The following is a 23,845-nucleotide window of genomic DNA, read 5'->3' on the forward strand; positions in this document are numbered from 1 at the left end:
AACTGAGGTAAGGTAGCAGCTCTACTAGGTGTACCACTATGTTGCCTAAACATGCTTGAACATACATATTAAGTAACTATTATAACTCAACTAACTAATTTTAGCTCAGTTCACATTTTCAGTACAGAGTAGTGTCGTAACTCCTACACCATAATTTGAGGTCACACTAAACTGACACTGTGAAATTACTGGAATTTAAAAAATTTTTAGATGGATCCTATCAGTTTGCAAAATGGACGTTAAATAGTCGATGAGCTGACATGTAATAAGCAACCAGTTAACATTTCAGATTAATGACCCTTCTACAGTGTGTAACTATTGACATACAAGGTGGAGTGGGCCCTTCCAGCTGCACCACCCAGCAATCCTACAATTTAATCCTAGCCTAATTACAGGACAATTTACAATTACCAATTAACCCTACCAACTGGAGGAAACTGGAGCACCCGGAGGAAATCCACACAGAAGACGACGATGTACAAGCTCCTTACAGGCAGCGGCAGGACTTGAACCAGGATCACTGGTACTGGAAAGCAATGTGCTAACCACAATGCTTCCATGCTGCCCCCAGCTGTGTGTGGAGTTTAGTTTGCAAAGCAAAGCTGGGACATGGAGTGGAAGGGACAAATTTTAAGACAAAAGAGATAGATAAATTTGAAGATAGCTTAAAACAAATCAGATGAGTGGGAGCACGAGTATGAGAAAGAAACAGGTTGAGACAAGAGCACAAACATGTAAGGATCAGCGTTGAGAGAGCCTTCTGCCTAAATATAGAATCTTAAATGTTTATTTCAAAAGGTTGCTAAGGCATTGGTCTTCAAGTTTACATTGGGCTTCACTATGAGGCTCCAAATAAGTTGGAATGGGAGTGAGATTGAGAATTTTAAATGACATGCAACAGGGAACTCTAGAGTCACCTCTGCAGACTAAGCACAGGTGATCTGCAGGGCAATGTTTTTCAGTAAACTACTAACTTTAGTTCAAATAGGTCAGCTATATGATATTTCTCCTTCTACAATGAAGTGACCTAACGTGACAAATAATACCAATTTGTTTCTGCTATTTCAGCTTAGCTAGTTCATCTCACCTTATTGCTGGGGCAATTACATAAATTGACTGATATATACACAAATACAATGTAATCGTGAAATAATACAATGGCTAGAACAGCAAACATCAAGGCACTGGTGGGGGAGGGGGAGGTGTGCTAGAGATAGAAGTCTGTTCACTTGTTTGAGTGGAGTGCAACAGCAGGAAGACATATAAAACTTTAATATTATAACATCCTCTATCTTTCAACACATAGCATCTGCAGTTTATTTATTTTCATTCATAAAACAGTGATTTAGCCATAACTGCAGCATTAACTCATGTTGGGAACCTATATATGGAAATTCATAAAAGGCTGAGAGAAAATGTGGAAGACTTTTTTTTAATAGCACAACAGATATGGGACTGTTAGGTACATGGTCAAACTGAAGCTGGAGTTATTCTCCTTGGAACAGAGTCATTTGACAGGCAAGAGAAGTATTTAAAATCATGAAGGGTCCAGACCTCAGTAATGATGTCCAAAATATTCCAAATCACAGCTGGTATTCACTTAGGTGCAATTTTAATAAAGTCATTAATAAGGGCCTTTGAATAGGAAGATCCAATTGCCAACATGAACAGTTTTGTAAGGCCCTGATGCTTCAGAGAATCAGCGAAAAGTAACGTATTTTGCTTGAATCAAGACAGATAGGGAGTATGGTGCTTCAAGGCCTTGAAAAAGATGTGCTTTGAGTGCAGAAATCCTCTGTCAAATGAAACGTTGCAGAGTCCAGCCAGCAGTTTCAATGACTGTCCAGAACTTATCTCCAAAATTGATCTTCAGTTAGAGAAATACATTATCATATCTTACATAATCTTTTTTTTTCCATTCTACTATGAACATCAACTAAACTGACTGGTCATATGGAAAATTTTTAGAATTGGAACGAGAAGTGTAATAATCCCTGAGTGATGAAAATGATTTCATTTTTGTAATCTGTACATTGGTCCCATCTTTTACAACAGATATTTGAATATAGTTTAACTGTTATTCTTATGTGACAATGCTCCTTTGTTTACTCTTGAAAATATTGATGGCTTCTTAAATGCAGTTTCTTCCACATTGATCCAAATAAAGAAAAATACAAATCTTGATGAAACCTCTTACATGAAGGATTCTCTTAAAATGCAGAGGCTTCATAAAATGAAGGAAATTTGAAATAAAACTTATTATTTAAAAGAGGCTGGCTTTATAATACAATATACAGAATAAACCAGAGTTTTATCCAAGAATAACTACCAGAGGAGGTAACAGAAGTTTTTTTTAAAAAAGACACCCCTTTATAAAAAAGGTTCTGTAGACAAGTCAATTTAACAACATACTCAGACAATATTAAGTTACAGATAATTAACAAATGAATACAATCAATTCATACGAAAATCTTCTGCTTTGAAATCTGTGGTAGTCTTGTGGATGTGAAAAAATCTTAACCATGTTACTGCTGTATGTAAAAGTTCGGTAAACTTCATTACGAAAATATAAAATGCACAGCAGGCTTCCACCAATTCATTTTATCTTCACTGGTAGTACAAATTTTCAGTAAAAAAAAAGTACTGAAACTATTCTTCCCAATTAGTTTCACTGCAAAATTATACATATCCAAGAGGTATCCCATCAAATTTTTGTAATGGTCAATGTTTCATCGGATTGGTCTATATGAAAAAGCCATACCCGGCATATATGTCTGCACTGGATGAGTTGAGTACATGGGATATCGAGCGGGTGATGCATGTATATGTGGATAGAATCCCGGTGGCAATGCAGTGTGTGAAGACTGTTGTACTGGTCCAGTCAAAACCAACTGAAGCAAGCTGTTAAGGAAAAAACAAAATCATACTTAAGAGCTTTCCTTTAGTCATTTTTTAAACTTACAGTGTGATAAATATGATCAAAATAAAATCTCACAAAGGATTCTTCTGATAAATATAATATGATAGATGAAACATGTTTAATAGTGATCCACTTAAATATGAAACGATGTGAACTTAAAGTAATTTTCTGTGGTTGTTAGTTATTCATGATTGTTTTTTATTTAAGACGTTCACACTAAAAATGTATTATTGTAGCATTTAAAATAAATTCATCCCTGCAATGAAATTTTAAAAATCTGAAATTCAATCTCCTGCTTCATTCAATGTTTTCACATTATAAAACATGAGGAAATAAATCTTCCTTTCCTTTAACTTCTCTTGAACCACAAGTGACCTGCCAAGGATTCATGACAATGTCACATGCTCAGACTGGTCTGAACCAATTAAAAAAAATTCTCCCACCCGTGGTGTACTAAAACTTAGAACAAGTATGAGGGGAAAGTAAAGCTAATATGGACAGTCATATGTAACTAAATACAACTAAGCAAATATATCTTAAATTTAAATTTTGTTTGCACTCTTTTTAAAATTGTAATAAAATCTTGGACCAAAAATGTAGAGAAAAAGCTTTGAGTTGTGACACTGCAGTCAAAATGTATCAAAGTAAATGGTAAAAATCATGCCTAAGAATGTTGTTTGGTATCCTTGCATACAAATATAACCAAAATAATAAAATGGACATCCTCTTCTGACTCTAAATTTGCAGCTTAGCTCTATGACAAACTCCTGATTGAGTCTGGCAAGTTGAACCTCTGGTAACCTCATACCCCTTGAGCATGAATGCATGGGAGAAGCCACATGACCAACCACTGCACATGCAAATGATGCATGATGATTGGTCCTTCTACGTGATTCATAGGATTCCTTTGGACACATTTTTAATCCAAGTTATTTCTTATACCTTTCAACTACCCCAAGTAGGAACTTAATTGAAAAACATTAGAAATACCCATTTAAAAAAATCACTCTTCCCAACATCCTTAACCCTGTTAACTATGACACTAAGGACCAGCACTATATTCCTCCCCCCCCACCCGCAATCCACTCCCCAACCAATTCCAGACCTCTCTTTAGACAGAACTCCCACTCTCAGGGCCTTCCTCTCTTCTCCTGACAGAATATAGAACCTCATTCTGAATTTGAGATGCAGTTACCATCTGGATCTCATTCAGAGGGGTCTCCCCTCTCAGCAATTTAGACGAGCTGAAAATTTCAGAACCTGATTACTAAAGAGGAAAGTTGCCCACTATCATCTAGACATAGAAATTAAGCTCCTAGTGGTATGGTGAGGAACCCATTTTGCCTGAAGATAATGCAACCTCATTGATCCCTTGTGAAATGAAGGTACTGGAAGTTACTGATACATCAGAAGATCTGCATGATAACAGCTTGAAAAAAATACCAATGACAGGATAATGAAAATACTTGTAATGCTAGAGATAAAGGAAACACTTCCTTTTTCTTTGTTTCTATACTGCTTATTCACTGCCTAATATATTCATATGAATTCTCTGATTATTTTAAGAGAATCAATATTTAAAAAGATGAGCAATTTACATTTTAAAGAAATTCACATCAACTTGTTTTAATCCGAACCAATTTAGATGAATGCTTTTCCAAAAAAATTAACTGTCATATAGACAACGTATACTTACTTGTTATGTGGAAGTGCAGAGCAGATGGATCGCAAGTCATCTAGAAAATCAATTATATGAATAAACAAAATTCAGTTGACAATATCAAAATATTGATATATTTAATACTTTAAATTTCTTTTATACTTTCTGAATTTACATTTTAAAACAAAACAAAGCTCTACAAGGGCAAAACTTTCAGTTTTTTTTATTAAATTAACTAAATTTTCTGAGATTTGAATTGATAATATTACATCAGAAAAAGCCCATCCTAGACTGTATTTTATCTTTGGAAGATTAGATCCCCAATTGTATTTCAAAGTACACATCATACAATTTGGCCCAGTATTTTTTTCTATATAGAATTGGCATAGTTTACAAATCAAGTCGCTTAGCTGAGTTTTGTATTTCCCTTCTTCAGAATTTATGAGGCATATGAAGTAGGTATTTCATAGTGTTATACCGTTCAAAATTCAGAACAAGAGTAAGATTGGGCTTTAAATAAAACTGAAATCAACTACTTTAAATGGCAAACAATACTGTTATATTACTTAATTTCTTGTTCTTTCAATACTTAACAATTTACTAATATTTAACAAAGCATTTAAAATAATTGAATTAGTATATGTAAATATACAAACTCAACAAGAACTACTGAACTTGAATTATAAAAGATAAATTGTTGATATTGTAATTAATAAAACGAGAATGGGAGTTTTTACAAAAGGATTAATTACAATCATTCAGTCACAAAACATTAAAAGATGTAATACAAAGAGTAGAAAATTATAGTCAAAAGAATACTGAAGTTTAGACAAATTTCCAGTTTTTCAGTTATTGCCTAACATCTCTTATTAGAAGACTCAACAACAATATGCCTACAGGTGTTTGCTAAAGTAATGTTTGAGCTAATTACTCAAAGTGGGTCACTAAAATTCCCACAATAAAGGTTTACCCTATCTAACAAATGAAACTTGCCATATTGGAAAGTCATGCCTACAATCAGTGTTACAGTATCATTTCCAGTCTTTTTGGATTCCCTTCGATGGTTAGCAATTAAATTACCTCTTACCTCTTGCACATAATAGTGCTCCTGATGCAATACCAACTTGTAGAGCTTGAGCTAATCTATCCAATGTGAGTTCAACCTCCTTCACAGGATTTGAAGGATTAAGTTCTTTAACTAATTTGTTAATGTCTCCAACAAGCCGCTCTACATGATCAAACAAGATGAGTTCTAATCGTCCATACAAGTTTTTTTCTGTTAAATGACCTTGAAGTATCATAAGAACTTGAAGAACACTTAAATGCAACTTTGAATAAAGGATTTTGAAGTCCTTGTTTCCATCACTTTCAACCTCCTTGCATACTTTATTGGTATGCCCATTCACTAAGGATTGTGCTGAAGAAGCGTTACAGTTCTTTTTGTAAGCCAAAGGTGCAAGCACACACCATCGTATCAGGCCTGGAAGTGGTGTTAGTTCCAAAAATCCACGGGGCAGGTTAGCGGCACTGTTCAAAAATGTAATAAGTGTCAACCGTGGATCTTCGTATACCCATGATACAACCATCTCCAGTAAATCTTGAGGAGGAATCAGATCATCTGGAACAACACGTAAGTGCTCAGAGAAGACATCATAACAATATGTCACCCCACTTCCTTCACAACCCTATGATCATTTTTATTCTTAAGGATACTGCAAGCATAATGTCCACTGAAATAGATTATTACACAAGATAACGGGTCGAGGTGAGGTAGGTTATCTGTGTAGAATACAAACAGGAAAAATGTGTGTGAGGCCAGTGTTCTGTGTTTGGTGTCAGATGTGGGAAGTCTGGGAGACTGCCAGCCTCCCACATCTGTGCCAGGTGCGTCAAGCTGCAGCTCCTTAGGGACCTTGTTAGGGAACTGGAGATGCAGCTGGATTACCTTCATCAGGTCAGGGAAAGTGAGGAGGTGATAGAGAGGAGCTCTAGGCAGGTATTCACACTGGGGTCTGGGGAGACAGATAAGTGGGTAACAGTCAGGAGAGGGAAGTGCAGGAGTCAGAGGCTAGAGGGTACCCCTGTGGCTGTCCCCCTTGACAATAAGTACTCCTGCTTGAGAACTGTTGGGGGGAGACGGCCTACCTGGGGGAAGCAACAGTGGCTACGCCTCTGGCACAGAGTCTGGCCCTGTGGATCAGAAGGGTAGGGAAAGGAAGAGGATGGCATCAGTGATAGGGGACTCTATAGTTAGGGGGTCAGAAGGCGATTCTGTGGACGCAGGAAAGAAGCACAGACAGTAGTTTGCCTCCCAGGTGCCAGGGTCCGGAATGATTCTGTTCGCGTCCATGAAATCCTGAAGTGGGAAGGAGAACAGCCAGAAGTCGTGGTACATATTGGTACCAACGTCTTAGGCAGAAAAAGGGAGGTGGTCCTGAAAGCAGACTACAGTGAGTAAGGAAGGAAGTTGAGAAGCAGGACCATAAAGGTAGTCAACTCCGGATTACTGCCTGTGCCACGTGACAGTATAGGAATAGAGTGAGGTGGAGGATAAATGAGTGGCTGAGGGATTGGAGCAGGGGGCAGGGATTCAGATTTCTGGATCATTGGGACCTCTTTTGGGGAAAGAGTGACCTTACAAAAAGGACGGGTTGCACTTGAATCCCGGGGGACCAATATCTAGGCAGGGAGGTTTGCTAAGGGTATTGGGGAGAGTTTAAACTGGGATTGCTGGGGGTGGGAACCGAACTGAAGAGACGGAGGAAGAGGCAGTTGGCTCACAAATAGAGAAAGCTTGGAGACAGTGTGAGAGAGAGGATAGGCAGGTGATAGAGAAGGGACGCGCTCAGACTGATGGTTTAGGATGTGTCTATTTTAATGTAATTCTATTAAGAACAAAGTGGATGAGCTTAGAGCGTGGATCAGCACTTGGAGCTATGATGTTGTGGCCATTACAGAGACTTGGATGGCTCAATGGTTACTTCGATGCCAGGCTTTAGGTGTTTCAGCAAGTACAGGGAGGGAGGCAAAAGAGGTGGGGGGCGTGGCACTGTTGATCAGAGATAGTGTCACGGCTGCAGAAAAGGAGGAAGACATGGAGGGATTGTCTACGGAGTCTCTATGGGTGGAAGTTAGGAACAGGAAGGGGTCAATAACTCTACTGGGTGTTTTTTTATAGATCACCCAATAGTAACAGGGACACCAAGGAGCAGATAGGGAGACAGATTTTGGAAAGGTGTAATAATAACAGGGTTTCGTGGTGGGAGATTTTAATTTCCCAAATATCGATTGGCATGTCCCTACAGCGAGGGGTTTAGATGGGATGGAGTTTGTTAGGTGTCTTCAAGAAGGTTTCTTGACACAATATGTAGATAAGCTTATAGGAGGAGAACCTATATTTGATCTGGTATCGGGAAATAGACCTGAGATTTCTCAGTGGGGCAGCATTTTGGAGATGTGATCATAGTTCTATCTCCTTTATCATAGCATTGGAAGGGATAGAAACAGACAAATTAGGAAAGCGTTTAATTGGAGTAAGGGGAAATATGAGGGTATCAGGCAGGAACTTGGAAGCATAAATTGGGAACAGATGTTCTCAGGGAAATGTACGGCAGAAATCTGACAAATGTTCAGGGGATATTTGTGTGGAGTTCTGCATAGGTACGTTCCAATGAGACCGGGAAAGGATGGTAGGGTACAGGAACCCTGGTGTACAAAGAGTGTTGTAAAACTAGTCAAAAAGAAGAGCTTACGAAAGGTTCAAAAATCTAGATAATGATAGAGATCTAGAAGATTATAAGGCTAACAGGAAGAAGCTTAAGAAAGAAATTAGGAGAGCCAGAAGGGGCCATGAGAAGGCCTTAGCGGACAGGATTAAGGAAAACCCCAAGACATTCTACAAGTAAGTGAAGAGCAAGAGGATAAGACATGAGAGAATAGGACCAATCAAGAGTGACAGTGGAAAAATGTGTATAGAACCGGAGGAGACAACAGAGGTACTTAATGAGTACTTTGCTTCAGTATTCACTACAGAAAAGGATCTTGGCAATTGTAGGGATTACTTACAGCGGACTGAAAAGCTTGAGCATGTAGATATTAAGAAAGAGGATGCGCTGGAGCTTTTGGAAAGCATCAAGTTGGATAAGTCACCAAGACCGGACGAGATATACCCCAGGCTACTGTGGGAGGCAAGGGAGGAGATTGCTGAGCTTCTGGCGATGATGTTTGCATGATCAATGGGGACGGGAGAGGTTCCGGATGATTGGAAAGTTGAGGATGTTGTTCCCTTATTCTAGAGACAGCCCAGGAAATTATAGATCAGTGAGTCTTACTTCAGTGGTTGGTAAGTTGATGGAGAAGATCCTGAAAGGCAGGATTTATGAACATTTGGAGAGGCATAATATGATTAGGAAAGTTGGCATGGCTTTGTGAAAGGCAGGTCGTGCCTTACGAGCCTAGTTGAATTTTTGAGGATGCGACTAAACACATTGATGAAGGTAGAGCAGTAGATGTAGTGTGTATGGATTTTGGCAAGGTATTTGATAAGGTACCCCATGCAAGGCTTATTGAGAAAGTAAGGAGGCATGGGACCCAAGGGGACATTGCTTTGTGGATCCAGAACAGGCTTGCCTACAGAAGGCAAAGAGTGGTTGTAGATGGGTCATATTCTGCATGGAGGTCAGTAGCCAGTGGTGTGCCTCAGGGATCCGTTTTGGCACCCCTATTCCTTGTGACTTTTATAAATGACCTGAATGAGGAAGTGGAGGGATGGGTTAGTAAATTTGCTGATGACACAAAGGTTAGGTGTGTTGTGGATAGTGTGGAGGGCTGTCAGAGGTTACAATGGGATATTAATAAGATGCATAACTGGGCTGAGAAGTGGCAGATGAAGTTCAACCCAGTTAAGTGTGAGGTGGTTCATTTTGGTAGGTCAAATATGATGGCAGAATATAGTATTAATAGTAAGACTCTTGGCAGTGTGGAGGATCAGAGGGATCTTGGGGTCCGAGTCCATAGGACACTTAAAACTGCTGCACAGGTCAAATCTGTGGTTAAGAAAGGATATGGTGCATTGGCCTTCATCAATCGTGGGATTGAGTTTAGGAACTGAGGGGTAATGTTGCAACTGTACAGGACGCTGGTCAGACCCCACTTGGAGTACTGTGCTCAGTTCTGGTCGCCTAACTATAGGAAGGATGTGGAAACCATAGAAAGGGTTCAGAGGAGATTTACAAGGATCTTGCTTGGATTGGGAGCATGCCTTATGAGAATAGGTTGAGTGAACTTGGCCTTTTCTCCTTGGAGCGATGAAGGATGAGAGGTGACCTGATAGAGGGGTATAAGATGAGAGGTATTGATCATGTGGATAGTCAGAAGCTTTTTCCCAGTGCTGAAATTGCTAGCACGAGAAGGCACAGTTTTAAGGTGCTTGGAAGTAGGTACAGAGGAGATGTCAGAGGTAAGTTTTTTACACAGAGAGTGGTGAGTGCGTGGAATGGGCTGCGGCGACGGTGGTGGAGGCAGATACGATAGGGTCTTTTAAGAGACTACTGGACAAGTACATGGAGCTCAGAAAAATAGAGGGTTATGGGTAACCCTAGGTAATTTCTAAGGTAAGGGACATGTTCGGCACAGCTTTGTGGGGGTGAGGGGCTTGTATTTTGCTGTAGGTTTTGTATGTTCTAAATTATCGTAATGAGAGAGAGAAAAAGAAACAAAATTTTTTTTTCCAAATTTCAACGTTCCCTTGAAATGCTGCCAAGTGGAACAACTAATTGAGAACAGCAGCATAACCAGAGTAGAGCCTGAAAATATGCAGATGGGAAAAATATACTTTAAAACTGTATAAAATTAAACTATTCATGTCAGCACAGTCAGAGACTTCATTAAGTAAAATAGCATACCTGTTGAAAGGTCATATAATGCAGTGACAGCAGTGATCAGCTGACAGCAAAATCGTGGACTGGCATGAACAATTCGCTTTAATGTCTGCACAGATCCTGGTACCAATATGCAGTAATCCTCAACAAGTACCTTTGCAAGTTTCACACAGAATACCGCATGCGTTCGCTGCAAATCCAACCAATTTAATTTCAAACATTTTTAATGTTAAGTATCATTAAATGATTGATCTAACCATATTTAAAAATTAATAATACAACACTGGCAATGGATACAATAAATCATGCAAGTAACCTGGTAAAATACAGAAAAGTTTTAATTACTAATATAAAACATTACTTTTATAAACTTGATAATTATAAGGATTTTCTTTTGCAACCTAAATTAACAATCTCTTGTACTCCACATATACAAATGATGGCAACAAATTATTAGAATTATACATTCATTATTACAGAACAGCAATTTACTTTACCATATCCTTTAAAATTCACTTTCTCATTAGGTGAAACATACCTGCAACCATAATGCAGTACATTCCAAAATGGGAACACGACAAATTGCTACTGCCATGGATACAAGTTTTCCCAACATAGCCAGTCTATTTTCATCAGCTTTATTACCCTGAGGACCAAACAGTGCAGAGAAGATGATCTGTCGAACTGCATCTTTACTCTGTTCTTGGAAGTAACTACACATGATCTCCAGCAATTGTAGCTCCTGTAATGAACTTAACCGCTTACAATAAAAAACAATATAATTAGTACACAGTAGAAATATGACCTCTCAGAAGAAAGCATAACTAAAATAAATTTTAAAAAGACACATATCATTGGAAAACTAATGGCCTACAACTTACTAAGAATAGCAGACTCACCTGCCCCCAGATCAGTTTTTTTCCCCTACTAAGCAGATACCCCCATCTAATCCTTCTTCACAGGTGATAGAAATGCTTTTGGTAGCCCAACAAATCTCAGCCTAAGCCCAAACAGACTGTCAAACAGCTTGAAAATTGGAGAATTTCTCCAATATTTACAGATATTTGAAAATTAAACTAAATGTAATTTTTAGCAACACACATCAAAGTTGCTGGTGAACGCAGCAGGCCAGGCAGCATCTCTAGGAAGAGGTACAGTCGACATTTCAGGCCGAGACCCTTCGTCAGGACTAACGGAAGGAAGAGTTAGTAAAAGATTGAAGGAAGAGATTGTAGTAAGAGATTGAGATAATCTCTTACTAACTGTTCCTTCAGTTAGTCCTGACGAAGGGTCTCGGCCTAAAACGTCGACAGTACCTCTTCCTAGAGATGCTGCCTGGCCTGCTGCGTTCACCAGCAACTTTGATGTGTGTTGCTTGAATTTCCAGCATCTGCAGAATTCCTCATGTAATTTTTAAATGTTTAAAACACCAGAAACCACTAAAAATGGAATTTAGTGTTATCAGAAAAATAAAATTAAAGTTTATTCCATTTCTCCACACTAAAATCAAGAAGTCAAACAGGTACGTTTCCCATCATATGGAAATCTGGGACTTCCTCATTCTTACATGCTTATACTAGAGTCCCAAACTTACTGTCCACCATGATAAATTCTAGAGGTCTGTCATACATGAAAAGAACAAATGCTTTAAGCCTAGTCCTTATTCTCAAAAAGGGTATTGCCTGAAACGTTTAACTATTCCATTCTTTCCATGCATTTCTTGTTTGTTTTTGTAGTTCCAAAGTTTGCAAATTTCATATACCATAGAGCCCTCATTGCAGAAGGAAAAGCTCCATTCAATGCAGGTTGGCACTTCCATTGTGTCCTGGATAACGGACTACCTGACTGGCAGACCACGGTTTGTACAGCTTCAGAGCTGTGTGTCAGTCATGACTATAAGCAGCACTGGGGGCCAACAGAGAGCAGAATTGGCCCCCTTTCTGTTTACCCTGTATAGCTCAGACTTTAGATATAACACAGAGTCATGTCATCTGCAGAAATTCTCTGATAACTAAGCAATAGCTGGGTGCATAAAGGGAGGACACAAGGATTTTGTCAAATGGTGCAAGCTGAATCAACTGCAGCTCAACATCAGTAAGACAAAAGAAATAGAGATGGACTTTAGGAAGACAAAGTCTGCATAGCTTCCAGTCATTACTGATGGTGAGGACCTACAAGTACCTGGGGGTGCACCTGGATGACAGACTTGATTAGAGCATCAACACAGAGGCTGTATTCAAGAAGGGCCAGAGTTGCCTCTACTTCCTGAGGAGACTGAGGTCTTTTGGAGTATGCAGGCCTCTCCTTCACATGTTCTACCAGTCTGTTGTCACCAGTACAATCTTCTATGCAGTGGTGTGCTGGGGCAATGGCATCAACATGAGTGATGCCAACAGGCTCAAAAAACTGATTAGAAAGGCTGGCTCTGTTATAGGAGTCAAACTGGACACATTAGTCCAGTTTGAATTATAGGTCTTTTAAAATTATAGGTCATGCTAGTCTGAATTATGGGTCTTCTGAAATTATCTTGTACAGTTTACTTATTTAACTTACTTTTGGCTGTGTGTTACGTTCTTTTGGAAGCTGAAAAATAAATTCCTCCACCAGTTCAATGGTGGACTTGTCAACCAGTGGACCAGGTACATTCTGCAGCTGGCTGTTGAAGAAAATGTCCAAATGATACAGGAGTTCTTTTGCTGCACTTAAAGCATCTCGCCTCAAAAGGGAATGGCGAATATCAGTCATCCTGTTCGGTAGACACACATAAGTTAGCAGTGCAATAAATACAGGATATTTTCATTTTATTTACTTCAGTAGTTTGCATCTTATTCTACAGAAGGATACGTAAAATTAGAACTTAACTTTAGGATCTACAAAAGTTTAAATATGTTTATTCCAAGTCATTTCTGTAATCTTTATTTTACCTCAAGGTCACTTTAATATAAAATCTGCCTTTCCATGAAATATGTTCACTATCACTTTATGGAAAACACATTTTAACATTTAACAAATTTAATCTAATCACATTTTCACAAGAAACCTAGCACCTCGTGACCTGTCAGACTTTCCATAAGTAGATATAATGTTCAAGCATTTTTAAATCAGCAAATCTTTTTCTAGAGTCCAATCATTTAGCAGATAAAATACTAAATTATCAGAAATTATCACTGTAATTCTTGTTTGTCTAAACAATCATATCATGTGCTTTAAAATATTCTGATGTAAAGGGTGTAAATATATTTTTCCTACATTCAGTATTTCTGCCTGATTGTTTTACTCTTTTGTTACATTGACAGTTACAGTACTAATAACCAAATTTCCTGAAAGTTTGAGATAAGAGCACAATATACCTAGATTGCTTAAATATTTAGTACAATTTATAAGTAGTCACCAACTGGAACCTATAAAATTTGTACTATGAATTATTAAAGCTGTCATTTACTGCCCCATATTTTATGGCCAGTGACAAAGGGACACCACCTCCCAATGGTTTCTGAAATTCAATTTTAATTTCTTCCATTTTTGTGAGATTTTCACGCCACAATCATCAACAGGGAACCTATAGGTCGAGGAACAGGCTGAGCTCCACAGTCACAGCTCTTGCTGTCAGCAAATAAGTAATAAACACTAATTATATATATTTTAAATTATATTACAAAAAAATAAAATGAAAAGTTTGATATATTAATATCAGGATTAAGACAGAAGCTGAAATATGAAGTATTTAAGTTAATAACAAACATTTCAAAATAAATAGAATTTATTGTCAGCATATGGAGAGAATGACACACAAGTTAACAAAATTTGTTCCTTGGCAGTAAAGAGACTGATTACAGTAATTAAAGACATTAAAAATTAACCTTATTCAACATTTTCATTGGTTTTTATACAAGAAAGGCACACAAATAGTCAAGTTCACCTCAAATTAATGAAGTTATATTAACTACAGTCATTGTCAGAGCCAACCTGCAGAATAGCAGACAGCAATTTGCATAAGACCATAAGATATAGGAGCAGAATTAGGCCATTTGGCCCATCAGGTCTGCTCTGCCATTTCACCATGGCTGATCCAATTTCCCTCTCAGCCCCCATCTCCTGCCTTCTTCCTGTATCCCTTCATGCCCTGAACAATCAAGAATTTATCATCCTCTGCCATAAATATACATAAATAAACACTTGGCCTCCACAGATGCCTGTGGCAAAGAATTCTCTGGCTAAAGAAATTCTTCCTCATCCGTCCTAAAAGGATGCCCCTCTATTCTGAGGCTGTGTCCTCTTGTCTTAAGCTCTCCCACCATAGGGAACATGCTCTTCACATTCACTATAACAAAGCCTTTTGCCATTTGACAGGTTTCAATGAGGTCACCCCTCATTCTTCTGAATTCTAGTGAAAGCAGGCCCAGAGCTATCAAACGCCACTCTTCATGACAAGCCATTCAATCCTGCAATCAGTTTACTGAACCTCCTTTGAACCCTCTCCAGTTTCAGCACATCCTTTCTAAGGGGCCCAAAACTGTTCACAATACTCCAAGTGAGACTTCACCAGTGTTTTATAAAGTCTCAACATTACATCTTTGCTTTTATATTCTAGGCAAATGTATGTTGACATTGCATTTGCCTTCCTCACCAGACTCAACCTGCAAATTAACCTTTAGGTAATCCTGCACTAGGACTCCTAATTCCCTTTGCACCTCAGTTTTTTTGTACTTTCTCTCCATTTAGAAAATAGTCAACCCTTTCATTTCTACATAAGACCATGACCACACACTTCCCGACACTGTATTCCAACTGCCATTTCTTTGCCCTTTCTCCTAATCTGTCAAAGTCCTTCCGCAGCCTCTCCACTTCCCCAAAACTACCTGCCCCTCCACCTATCTTCATATCATCCACAAACTTTGCAACAAAGCCATCAATTTCATCATCTGAATCATTGACATATAACATAAAAAGAATCGGACCTAACACAGACCCTGTGGAACACCACCAGACACCAGCAGCCAATCAGAAAAGGCTCCCTTTATTCCCAATCCTTGCCTCCAGCCAATCAGCCAATTCTTTATCCATGCTAGAATCTTTCCTGTAATACCATGGGCTTGTAGCTTGTTAAGTAGCTTCATGTGCTGCACCTTGTGAAAGGCCTTCAGAAAATCCAAGTACGCGCTATCTACCGATTCTCCTTTGTTTGTCCTGCTTGTTCTATTTTCAAAGAATTCCAAAAGATTTGTCAGGCAAGATTTTCCCTTGAGGGAACCATACTAACTGCAGCTTATTTTATCATATGCCTCCAAGTATCCTGAGACCTCATCCTTAATAATCAACTCCAACATCTTCCTAACCACAGAAGTCAGACTAACCGGCCTATAGTTTCCTCTCTTCTGCTCTCGCCCTTCTTGAAGAGCAGAGTCACATTTGCAATTTTCCAGTCGAGATTCTTGAGAGATCATTACTAATACCGCCACAATCTCTTCAGCCACCACTTTTAGAACTCTGGGGCGTACACTATCTGATCCAGGTGACTTACCTACCTTCAGATCTTTCAGTTTCCCCAAGAACCTTCTCTCTAGTTATGGTAACTTCACATACTTCAGACCCCCATCACCTGGAACTTCCACCATATTCCAGCATGATTACTACTATGGGAACTTAAAGCAGAGTTGGTAAGATCTTGATTAGTAGGGTTGTCAAAGGTTACACGGAGAATGCAGGGGAATGGGGTTTTGAAAGAAAATCAATTTTCCATGATCAAATGGCAGAGCAGACTCGATGGGATAATTGTCCTAATTCTGCTCCCATGTCTCATGGTCTTAAATGCTTTGAGTTGTATGGTATAAAAGTGAATTTTGAGAATTTTTCTTAGCACTGAATATTCTAGGCTATTGCTTGTTTACTAAAACTTTTAAGCTGATGGTGATCTTCAGCAAATGGAAATCTTTAGTGGCATCTTTAACAAGAAACTGTCTTGGGCACAATAGAATATATTATTCACAAAATTATGATGATTTGGTTTAAAAAAGGTATTGATATTGTAAACAGAAAAATTAATAACTATTACAAAACTGCCCGAGGGGAAAATTTGATCTACTAACTTCTGATTGTATCAGCTACATCCAATGCAGAGCAGCAATAAACAACTAAATCACTCTCGGAGAACTGCATTTAACATCAGCCAAATGAAGATGGCACTGGCATTAAGGAGGAACCTTACTATCCAAGAAGAAACAGCAATGATAGGATAAGCTATTGTACTAAATGTCATTTCATCTCTAGCTTTACAAGATTGATGACAAGCCCAAAGACTTAATTTAGTGGACTAAATGGCCTAATTCTGCTCCCATGTCAAATAATTAATGTCTCATAATTGCATGAGTACCTTCAAACTGTGTCCTATTCCCAATGATCTTCAGTGACATTCTACCCATCACAAGGTCAGAATTGGTGACTGTATAATGCTATTACAGCTCCTCAGAAAATGAAGCTGTCTACACAGACATGAAGCAAGATCTAAACAACGTAACAGGAATCGGTTGATAATGACAAGTAACATTTATCCCACAAAGGTGCCAAACAATAACCATTTTCAACAAGAAAGTGTACAATAATCACCTACTGTAGATATTCAATGGCAATGTCATCATTATATCCCCTTCCCATCAACATAATTGATGGAAAACTCAAATGGCTCAGCAGATTAAATGTTGTGGGTTCAAGAACACAGTAAGAGGCTGGGTATCCTGCTATGCACAACTTATCCTAAAGTCTTCACACAACTCACAAGATACTAGTTAGGTACCAGTTATGCTTAAATTAATGTAGTTCCAACAACATTTCAAAGCTCAACACCATCAAGAAAAAAGTAGGCGGCATTACTGCAACCCAAGCACCACCCTAAATATTCAGTCTCTCCACCAGCTGAGCACCATGACCGAAGTACACATCATCTACAAAAATGCACTACAATTACATACCAGGAAAATTCCAACATGTTCAGAACCCAATACATCTACCAATGCAGAATAAGTGAAAAAGCACCCAAAAACATCACCAACTGCACATGTTCCCATTCAAGTCAAATATAACCGCATTACCTCATCATGCCTGGTCACAGATTCCAGAACTCCCAATACAAGCCTCAGGATAATTAGTTTACTTGTGTATGTCATGGAAGTTGGAGATGTTACAGATAGCCAGGAAGACTGCCTAAGGATGCAGATCACATAGAAAGTTGGGCAGAGTTTTGGTGGATGGAATTTAACCACCACAAATGGAAGATCATGCATTTTAGGAATTCAAAAGAAGGGCGAGTCATTTACAGCAAATGATAGGTTCTAATGAACGTCGATGAACAGAAAGTCCTTGGGATTCAACTCTATAGTTCCCTGAATGGTCACACTGGGTGACAAAGATGACATAGATCAGGACACAGAACATAAAGGACACTTTATAACAGCAGTGAGACTGCACTTGCAGTACTCTGCGTTTCTGGTTACCACACCATAGTAAGGATGTGGTTGCGTTGGAGAGAATACAGAGAAGATTCACCAGCACATTGGCTGGATTGGAGGAGAGATGTCCCAAGAGCAGTGGAAATGGAGGGGTGGCCTGATAGTGGTATGTAAAATTATAAACAGTCAATATCTTTTACCCATAGTGGGTATAATCACAAACAAGTGGACATGGGTTTAAAGTGAGAGAAGAGTTTTAAAGGGAACTTGAGGGAAAAGTTTTATTTGACACAGATCAACACACACAAAATGATGGAGAAACTCAGCAGGTCAGGCTGCATCTATGGAAATTAATACAGTTGACGTTTCGGGCCATGGCCCTTCTTCAGGACTGAGAAGGGAAGGGGAAGATAGCAAAGTCAAAAGGTGGGAGAAGGGGAGGGAGGCTAGCTGGAAGGTGGTAGGTGAAGACAGGTGAGCAGGAGAGGTCAAGAGCTGGAGAAGAAGGAATCTGATACGAGTGGATCATAGGGGAAAGGGAAGGAGGGAGGACCCAGAGGGAAATGATAGACAGGTGAGGAGGTAAAAGGTCAGAGTGGGGACTAGAGGAAGAGGAGGGGTGAATTGTTTACCAGAAGGAGAGACGATTGATACTCATGCCATCACAGATAGTGGTTGATATTTAGAACTCTGCTACAGGAGATGATGGAGGAATTGAATACAACCATTTGCCTAGGAGATAATTAGAAAGACACTTAAAGTCAAAGAAAGATGCAGGTGTACAGCAGGCAATTAGGATGAGCATTGATGGCCAAAAACGGTTGGCATAGATGCGGCAGGCTAAAGGTCCACTTCTGTTCTGTAACTCTGCGGTTATGATTCTAATTGTACTGCGGGAGTACCTTCACCAAAAGCACTACAGTGCGTGAAGGTGGCAGCTCACTACCATGTACTTGAGGGCAAATAGAGGTAAGCCATGAATGCTGAAAAATTAATGACAAATATTGTTCATGGAATTATAACCAAGTTCCAAAATGCATTGATTAACAGCTATGGCAAGAAGGCAGGTTGCCTTGACAAATTTGTTCTGTTCTGACAAGACCATCATGCACACATGCATTGTAGTTATTTGCCTAGGCTATTCTGAAAGCAGCCAAATTCCAGTGACACAGAGATTTTGTAGAAACCATACTCTAGATTATCTTTTAAAATTACTGCATTTGTCTGATTAACAATCTTGTTCTATGTGTTTAAATAAACAAAAAATAATTTGATTCTATGTAACTTTACCAGGCTGATCCACAAACTTCCAGATGTATACCAAAATCATAACTCGACTAATGACAAGCTATTCAAATTGCATGTGACGACTTGCTCATTTGAAAGGAAGTCTCTTAACTGAGTCAGTAATAATTATTTTCTCCTTATTTAATCTAATCTCAATGGGCACATCCTGCAATAATATTCTGTACACCACAGCAGATTTTAAACATCTACCATTTAAACTAAGAATGCATTTATTTCAGATTTGAAAAGGTGAAAAAATACCTCTTAATAGTAAAACTGATCTGAACAAGTAGCCTTATAGAACAGGAAAGTTGACCGTGCCTGTGAATAGCTTATGCATTCACAGGCCAGGACATCAAAATAAAGTTAGAAGTTATGATTGGTGGAGTTGAGAAGTTGCTTTGAATCAACATATTAAGCCTTTGTGTTTGCAGACTCACTTGGTAATAATCTCCACTCTAAGGCAGAAATGTTTGTGTTCAAATACTACTTTGGAACAAAATAAGCTCAAGACTAATAACAAATGGAAAAAGTACAATGTCATTTGAAATCGAGGACAGAAAGTTGTAGGAAGAAGGATGGAGGCGTTATTCGCAGGTGTCAAGACCACGACTTTTCACATCAGAAACATTTTGGTCACGATCGACCTTCTGTTTGTGGGCACATGCTGTGTGCAGCGTGACGCCATTGCAAACAACTTCTCTTCAGAAAAGGGAGTGAAACCGAAGTACGCAGCATAGAGGCCTTGACTCTCTTAGTGTCTTTCCCCCATACCCCAAAGCCCAAATGTTAGCAGAGGCCCAGTCCACGCTCCACCGCTGCCGGTCCGAGGGGGACCCAAACCTTCCGCCGCTCAGCAGAAGCACTCACCCGATGCCGGCCTTGAACGGCTTGTGGCCGGCCCGGAGCAGGTGAGAGGGAGACCGGATGGCGCAGGACGAGATCCCGAAAGTGGGCAGACCGGTAGCTCAACCCCACATCTCGACAGCCACTGGGAACTCAACACCGGAATCTCATCTCACTCCCAACAACGGCTGCAGAGGCCGATGGGACGGACGGTGGCCGCACGGATTCAAATCGCACATATATTGAACTGGTTTCTGCTAATACCCCCAAACAAATATAACCATATTTATCTACATGTTAAGTTTCTGTTTGCACATTAGTCAATTGTAACTTAATACTTTTACGATGTCCTCAGGTTGAGTTCAAATTACTGAGGTTTCTTTTCAGATATTGTTATTTATTTTGAACCAATACACCATGCCTTTATACCAATATAATGCTTGCAGGCTGAGCGAGTCATACTGCTCTCAAAGGCAAAGTTTCTGTGTGAAAATGTTGATTAAATAGTTAGTGGAATGATAGAAAATTTTGTAAATAGGTGGTTTGGAAATCATGTCAAACGTCTAAACACAAGAGATTCTGCAGATCCTGGAAACACAAAATGCTGGAGCTAATCAATGATACAAGATTTAAGATTGTTTAACGTAATTTTCTGTATTCAGTGTAAGGAGAACAAAATAATTGTTAGTCTATATCCGATGCAACACAAAAAATTAAGCCCACAATAATAATAAAATAAACACAATAAACATAAAAGATGGCTTATAATACATAAATTGATTGTATGTCCATAAAGTGACACTAGGTTGTACAAAATGTGACTGATGGAAAATAATAAAGTAGAGGTTGAGTTGGTGGGTGGATGTGTTGATCAGCCTTGCTGCTTGGGAAAGTGACTGTTACTTTGAGTATGGTGATCCTGGTGTCATTGCTTTGTAGCCTCCTCCCTGATGGTAGTGGAGCACAGTCCATGAGCTGGGTGTGTGGTGTGTGGGATTCTTCATGATGGTACTGGCTCTTTTTCAACACCTTTCTGTATAAATGTCATTAATACCGGGTAAGATGGTGCCAGTGATGCGTTGGGCAGTTTTGACAACACACGCCAGAGCTTTCTTGCCCGCCATAGTAAAGTTTCCATACCATGCAGTGATGCAGCTTGTTAGGATGCTCTCTACTTTGCATATGTAGAATGACTTGCGGTAGATATGCAAAGTCCAGCTGTCTTCAGCCTCCTCTGAAAGTAAAGGCTTTTGGTGACCTTTCTTAACTGTGCAAGATGTATTCTGGGCCATGATAGGTTGTGTATGATGGGCACTGCCCAGGAGTTTGAAACGGCTTTGAGTTTCCAGTTTCCACTGCTGTGCCCTGATGTTAAGTGGGGGGGGGGGGTGAATGCAGTGAGTTCTCCTGGATCTCCTTTGTCTTGTTGACACAACGGAAGTGATTTTTTGGCTGGCACCCGTGTTGAGGATGATGTGGATGGAGGGGCAGATATGCATCCTGACTACCTGAGCTCTGTTCATTAGGAAGACTAACACTGTGTTGCATGATGGCGTACTTAGACAAGAGTATGAGCTTGTTCACCACGGTTTGATACAATTGTATTTCAATGCTATATTGACTGTTCTGTTGTATATTTTACTGTACATACTATTTATTACAAATTACTATAATTTGCACATTGAATATTTAGATAGAGATGTAATGTAAAGATTTTTACTCCTCACATATGTGAAGAATGTAAGAAATAAAGTCAATTCAATTCAGTTGTATTTATTGAGATAGAGTGTGGGATAAGACCTTCCGGCCCTTCAAGCTGCTGTGCCCAACAATCCCCCAATTTAATCTGAGCCTAATCACGGGACAATTTACAATGACCAATTAACCTACCAACCCATATATCTTTGGACTGTGGGAGGAAACTGGAGTACACGAAGGAAACCCATGCAGTCATGGGGAGAACTACATGGTACACACACTTTGATAATAAACTTACTCAAAGCTTTGAACTTTATTAATTCCATCTCACATGCTACTAACAGTGTGCTCAATCCAAATCTGTGTTTCCAACATTAAATCTGTCGAAGACTACAGAGGTCTAAAACCCCCAGAGGAAACCCAGACATTCCACGGGAGGACATACAGAGGACGCCGTGATTGAGCTCTGAACTCCAATGCCCGGTGCTGGAGTAGCAATGTCATTCAACTATACACCTGAATACAGCCTCCAGGGCCAAGGTGCAAAGCACAGTACTAACAGTCACACACAGCAATATAACTATGGCAGCAGAAAAACATAGTCACAAAAAATAATAATATAGCCCAAGTCCCTGAGTGTAGTGGCCTGTAGGTTGATGGCATGGGATGTTTGTCCTGCAGCCACATTCACACACTAGTGCAGCTGCTGAAGAAAGGAATCCAGCTTATCCTACTCCAAGTGAACACTGGAGGGAACCACTGACAGGAGGGTCCAGCCTGGACCCCCACTGGACACTGCCTCCAGCGTCTCCTCCCCTGGGTCACTGCAGCAGATGACCCCGTGGCATGAGAGCCTGGTTCATGCAACAACCAAGGCCACACAGCTCCCCTGCTGTCAGTCATGCAAACAAACCAGTGAAATTAACTTGCAATATTGTACATTACCAAAATCCAACAGGGTCTTGTGACCAGAAGGAAAATGTCCAAGGCAATGATTTGCACCATTTATTGGATCGTGCACCACCTCTGACACCTTCCTCCATTGGTGACTAACAGGTTGTAACACAGTACAAAATGCCTAGCTAAGAAGCAACTCGTTGATGGAGCAGACCTTTAGTACTTGATGTTTTCAATATCCAGCAGTGTCTTTTGCTTGCAAAAAAAAGTCATAAAGGATGAACAATTACGTCCTTGCTTGGACATAGAGAGGCCACTGCAACCAAGCACACTGCCATCTTACCAGAAGTTGTTGTTCAGACCAAACATCACAATGGGGAAGAAATGTGATCGAAGTGACTTTGACCGTGGAATGATTGTTGGAGCCAAACAGGGTGGTTTGCGTATCTCAGAAACTGCTGCTCTCTTGGGATTGTCACACATAACTATCACTAGAAGTTATAGAGAATAGTGCAAAATACAAAAAAAAATATCCAGTGAGTGGCAGTTTTGTGGGCAAAAGCACCCTGTTAATGAGAGGAGGTAACTAATAAAGTGGCCACTGAGTGTAAATCCTCTGCTTAACTGTGTTTGAAATCTTCTGACCTTAATGACATTTTAATTTAGCTTTCTTCAGCCATTTACAGTCTTGCCATTGTCTATCATCTGTGGTTAAAAAGGTTGAATACATGCAATATGTATAAAATGCCAGAGGAACTCAGGAGGTTAGGGACCATCTATGGAGATGAATAAACAGTCAACTTTTTGGGCCGAGACCCTTCGTCAGGACGGGAGAGGAAGGGAGAAGATGCCAGAATAAGGAGGTGGGAGGAAGGGAGGGAGGTGGTGATGGGCAAAACTAGGTGGGTGGGTGAGGAGGAAGTAATGGGATAGGTGGAGAAGGTAAAGAGCTGAAGAAGAAGGAATCTGATAGGAAAGGAGAATGGACCATGGGGGAGAGGTGAGGAGGAGGGGCACAGGGAGGTGGTAGGCAGGTAAGGAGAAGAGGTAGAGACCAGGGTAGGGAATTGAAGAAGAGGAAAGGGGGAAGGGAATGCATACACTGTATTTCAAAGTTATTAAAGTTAATGGATCACAGGTATGACTGGAGAAAACCTTTTCACTTGTAAACTAAAATGTGAAGAAGATTCTCAAATTATATAAAAAGTGAAACAAT

General features: G+C 39.6%; 1 protein-coding gene across 2 annotated transcripts; it reads right to left on the minus strand.

Moving 5' to 3' along the window:
* Positions 1-1,313: 1,313 nt before the first annotated feature.
* On the minus strand, positions 1,314-20,238 carry ints15 (integrator complex subunit 15). Of its 2 annotated transcripts, none has more exons than XM_072268756.1 (7): positions 20,059-20,238; positions 13,013-13,205; positions 10,998-11,105; positions 10,484-10,649; positions 5,668-6,198; positions 4,617-4,656; positions 1,314-2,901 (listed from the first exon to the last, which is right to left on the minus strand). In XM_072268756.1, exons 2-7 carry the CDS (start codon positions 13,202-13,204, stop codon positions 2,730-2,732), a joined length of 1,209 nt encoding a protein of 402 aa, XP_072124857.1. In that variant the 5' UTR covers position 13,205; positions 20,059-20,238; the 3' UTR covers positions 1,314-2,729. The 2 variants fall into 2 exon arrangements, with proteins under 2 accessions (XP_072124857.1, XP_072124855.1); XM_072268754.1 differs by having other exon boundaries at positions 10,998-11,219.
* Positions 20,239-23,845: the final 3,607 nt, after the last annotated feature.

This window comes from Mobula birostris, chromosome 9 (assembly GCF_030028105.1).
Source record: "Mobula birostris isolate sMobBir1 chromosome 9, sMobBir1.hap1, whole genome shotgun sequence".
Classification (NCBI taxonomy): Eukaryota; Metazoa; Chordata; class Chondrichthyes; order Myliobatiformes; family Myliobatidae; genus Mobula; species Mobula birostris.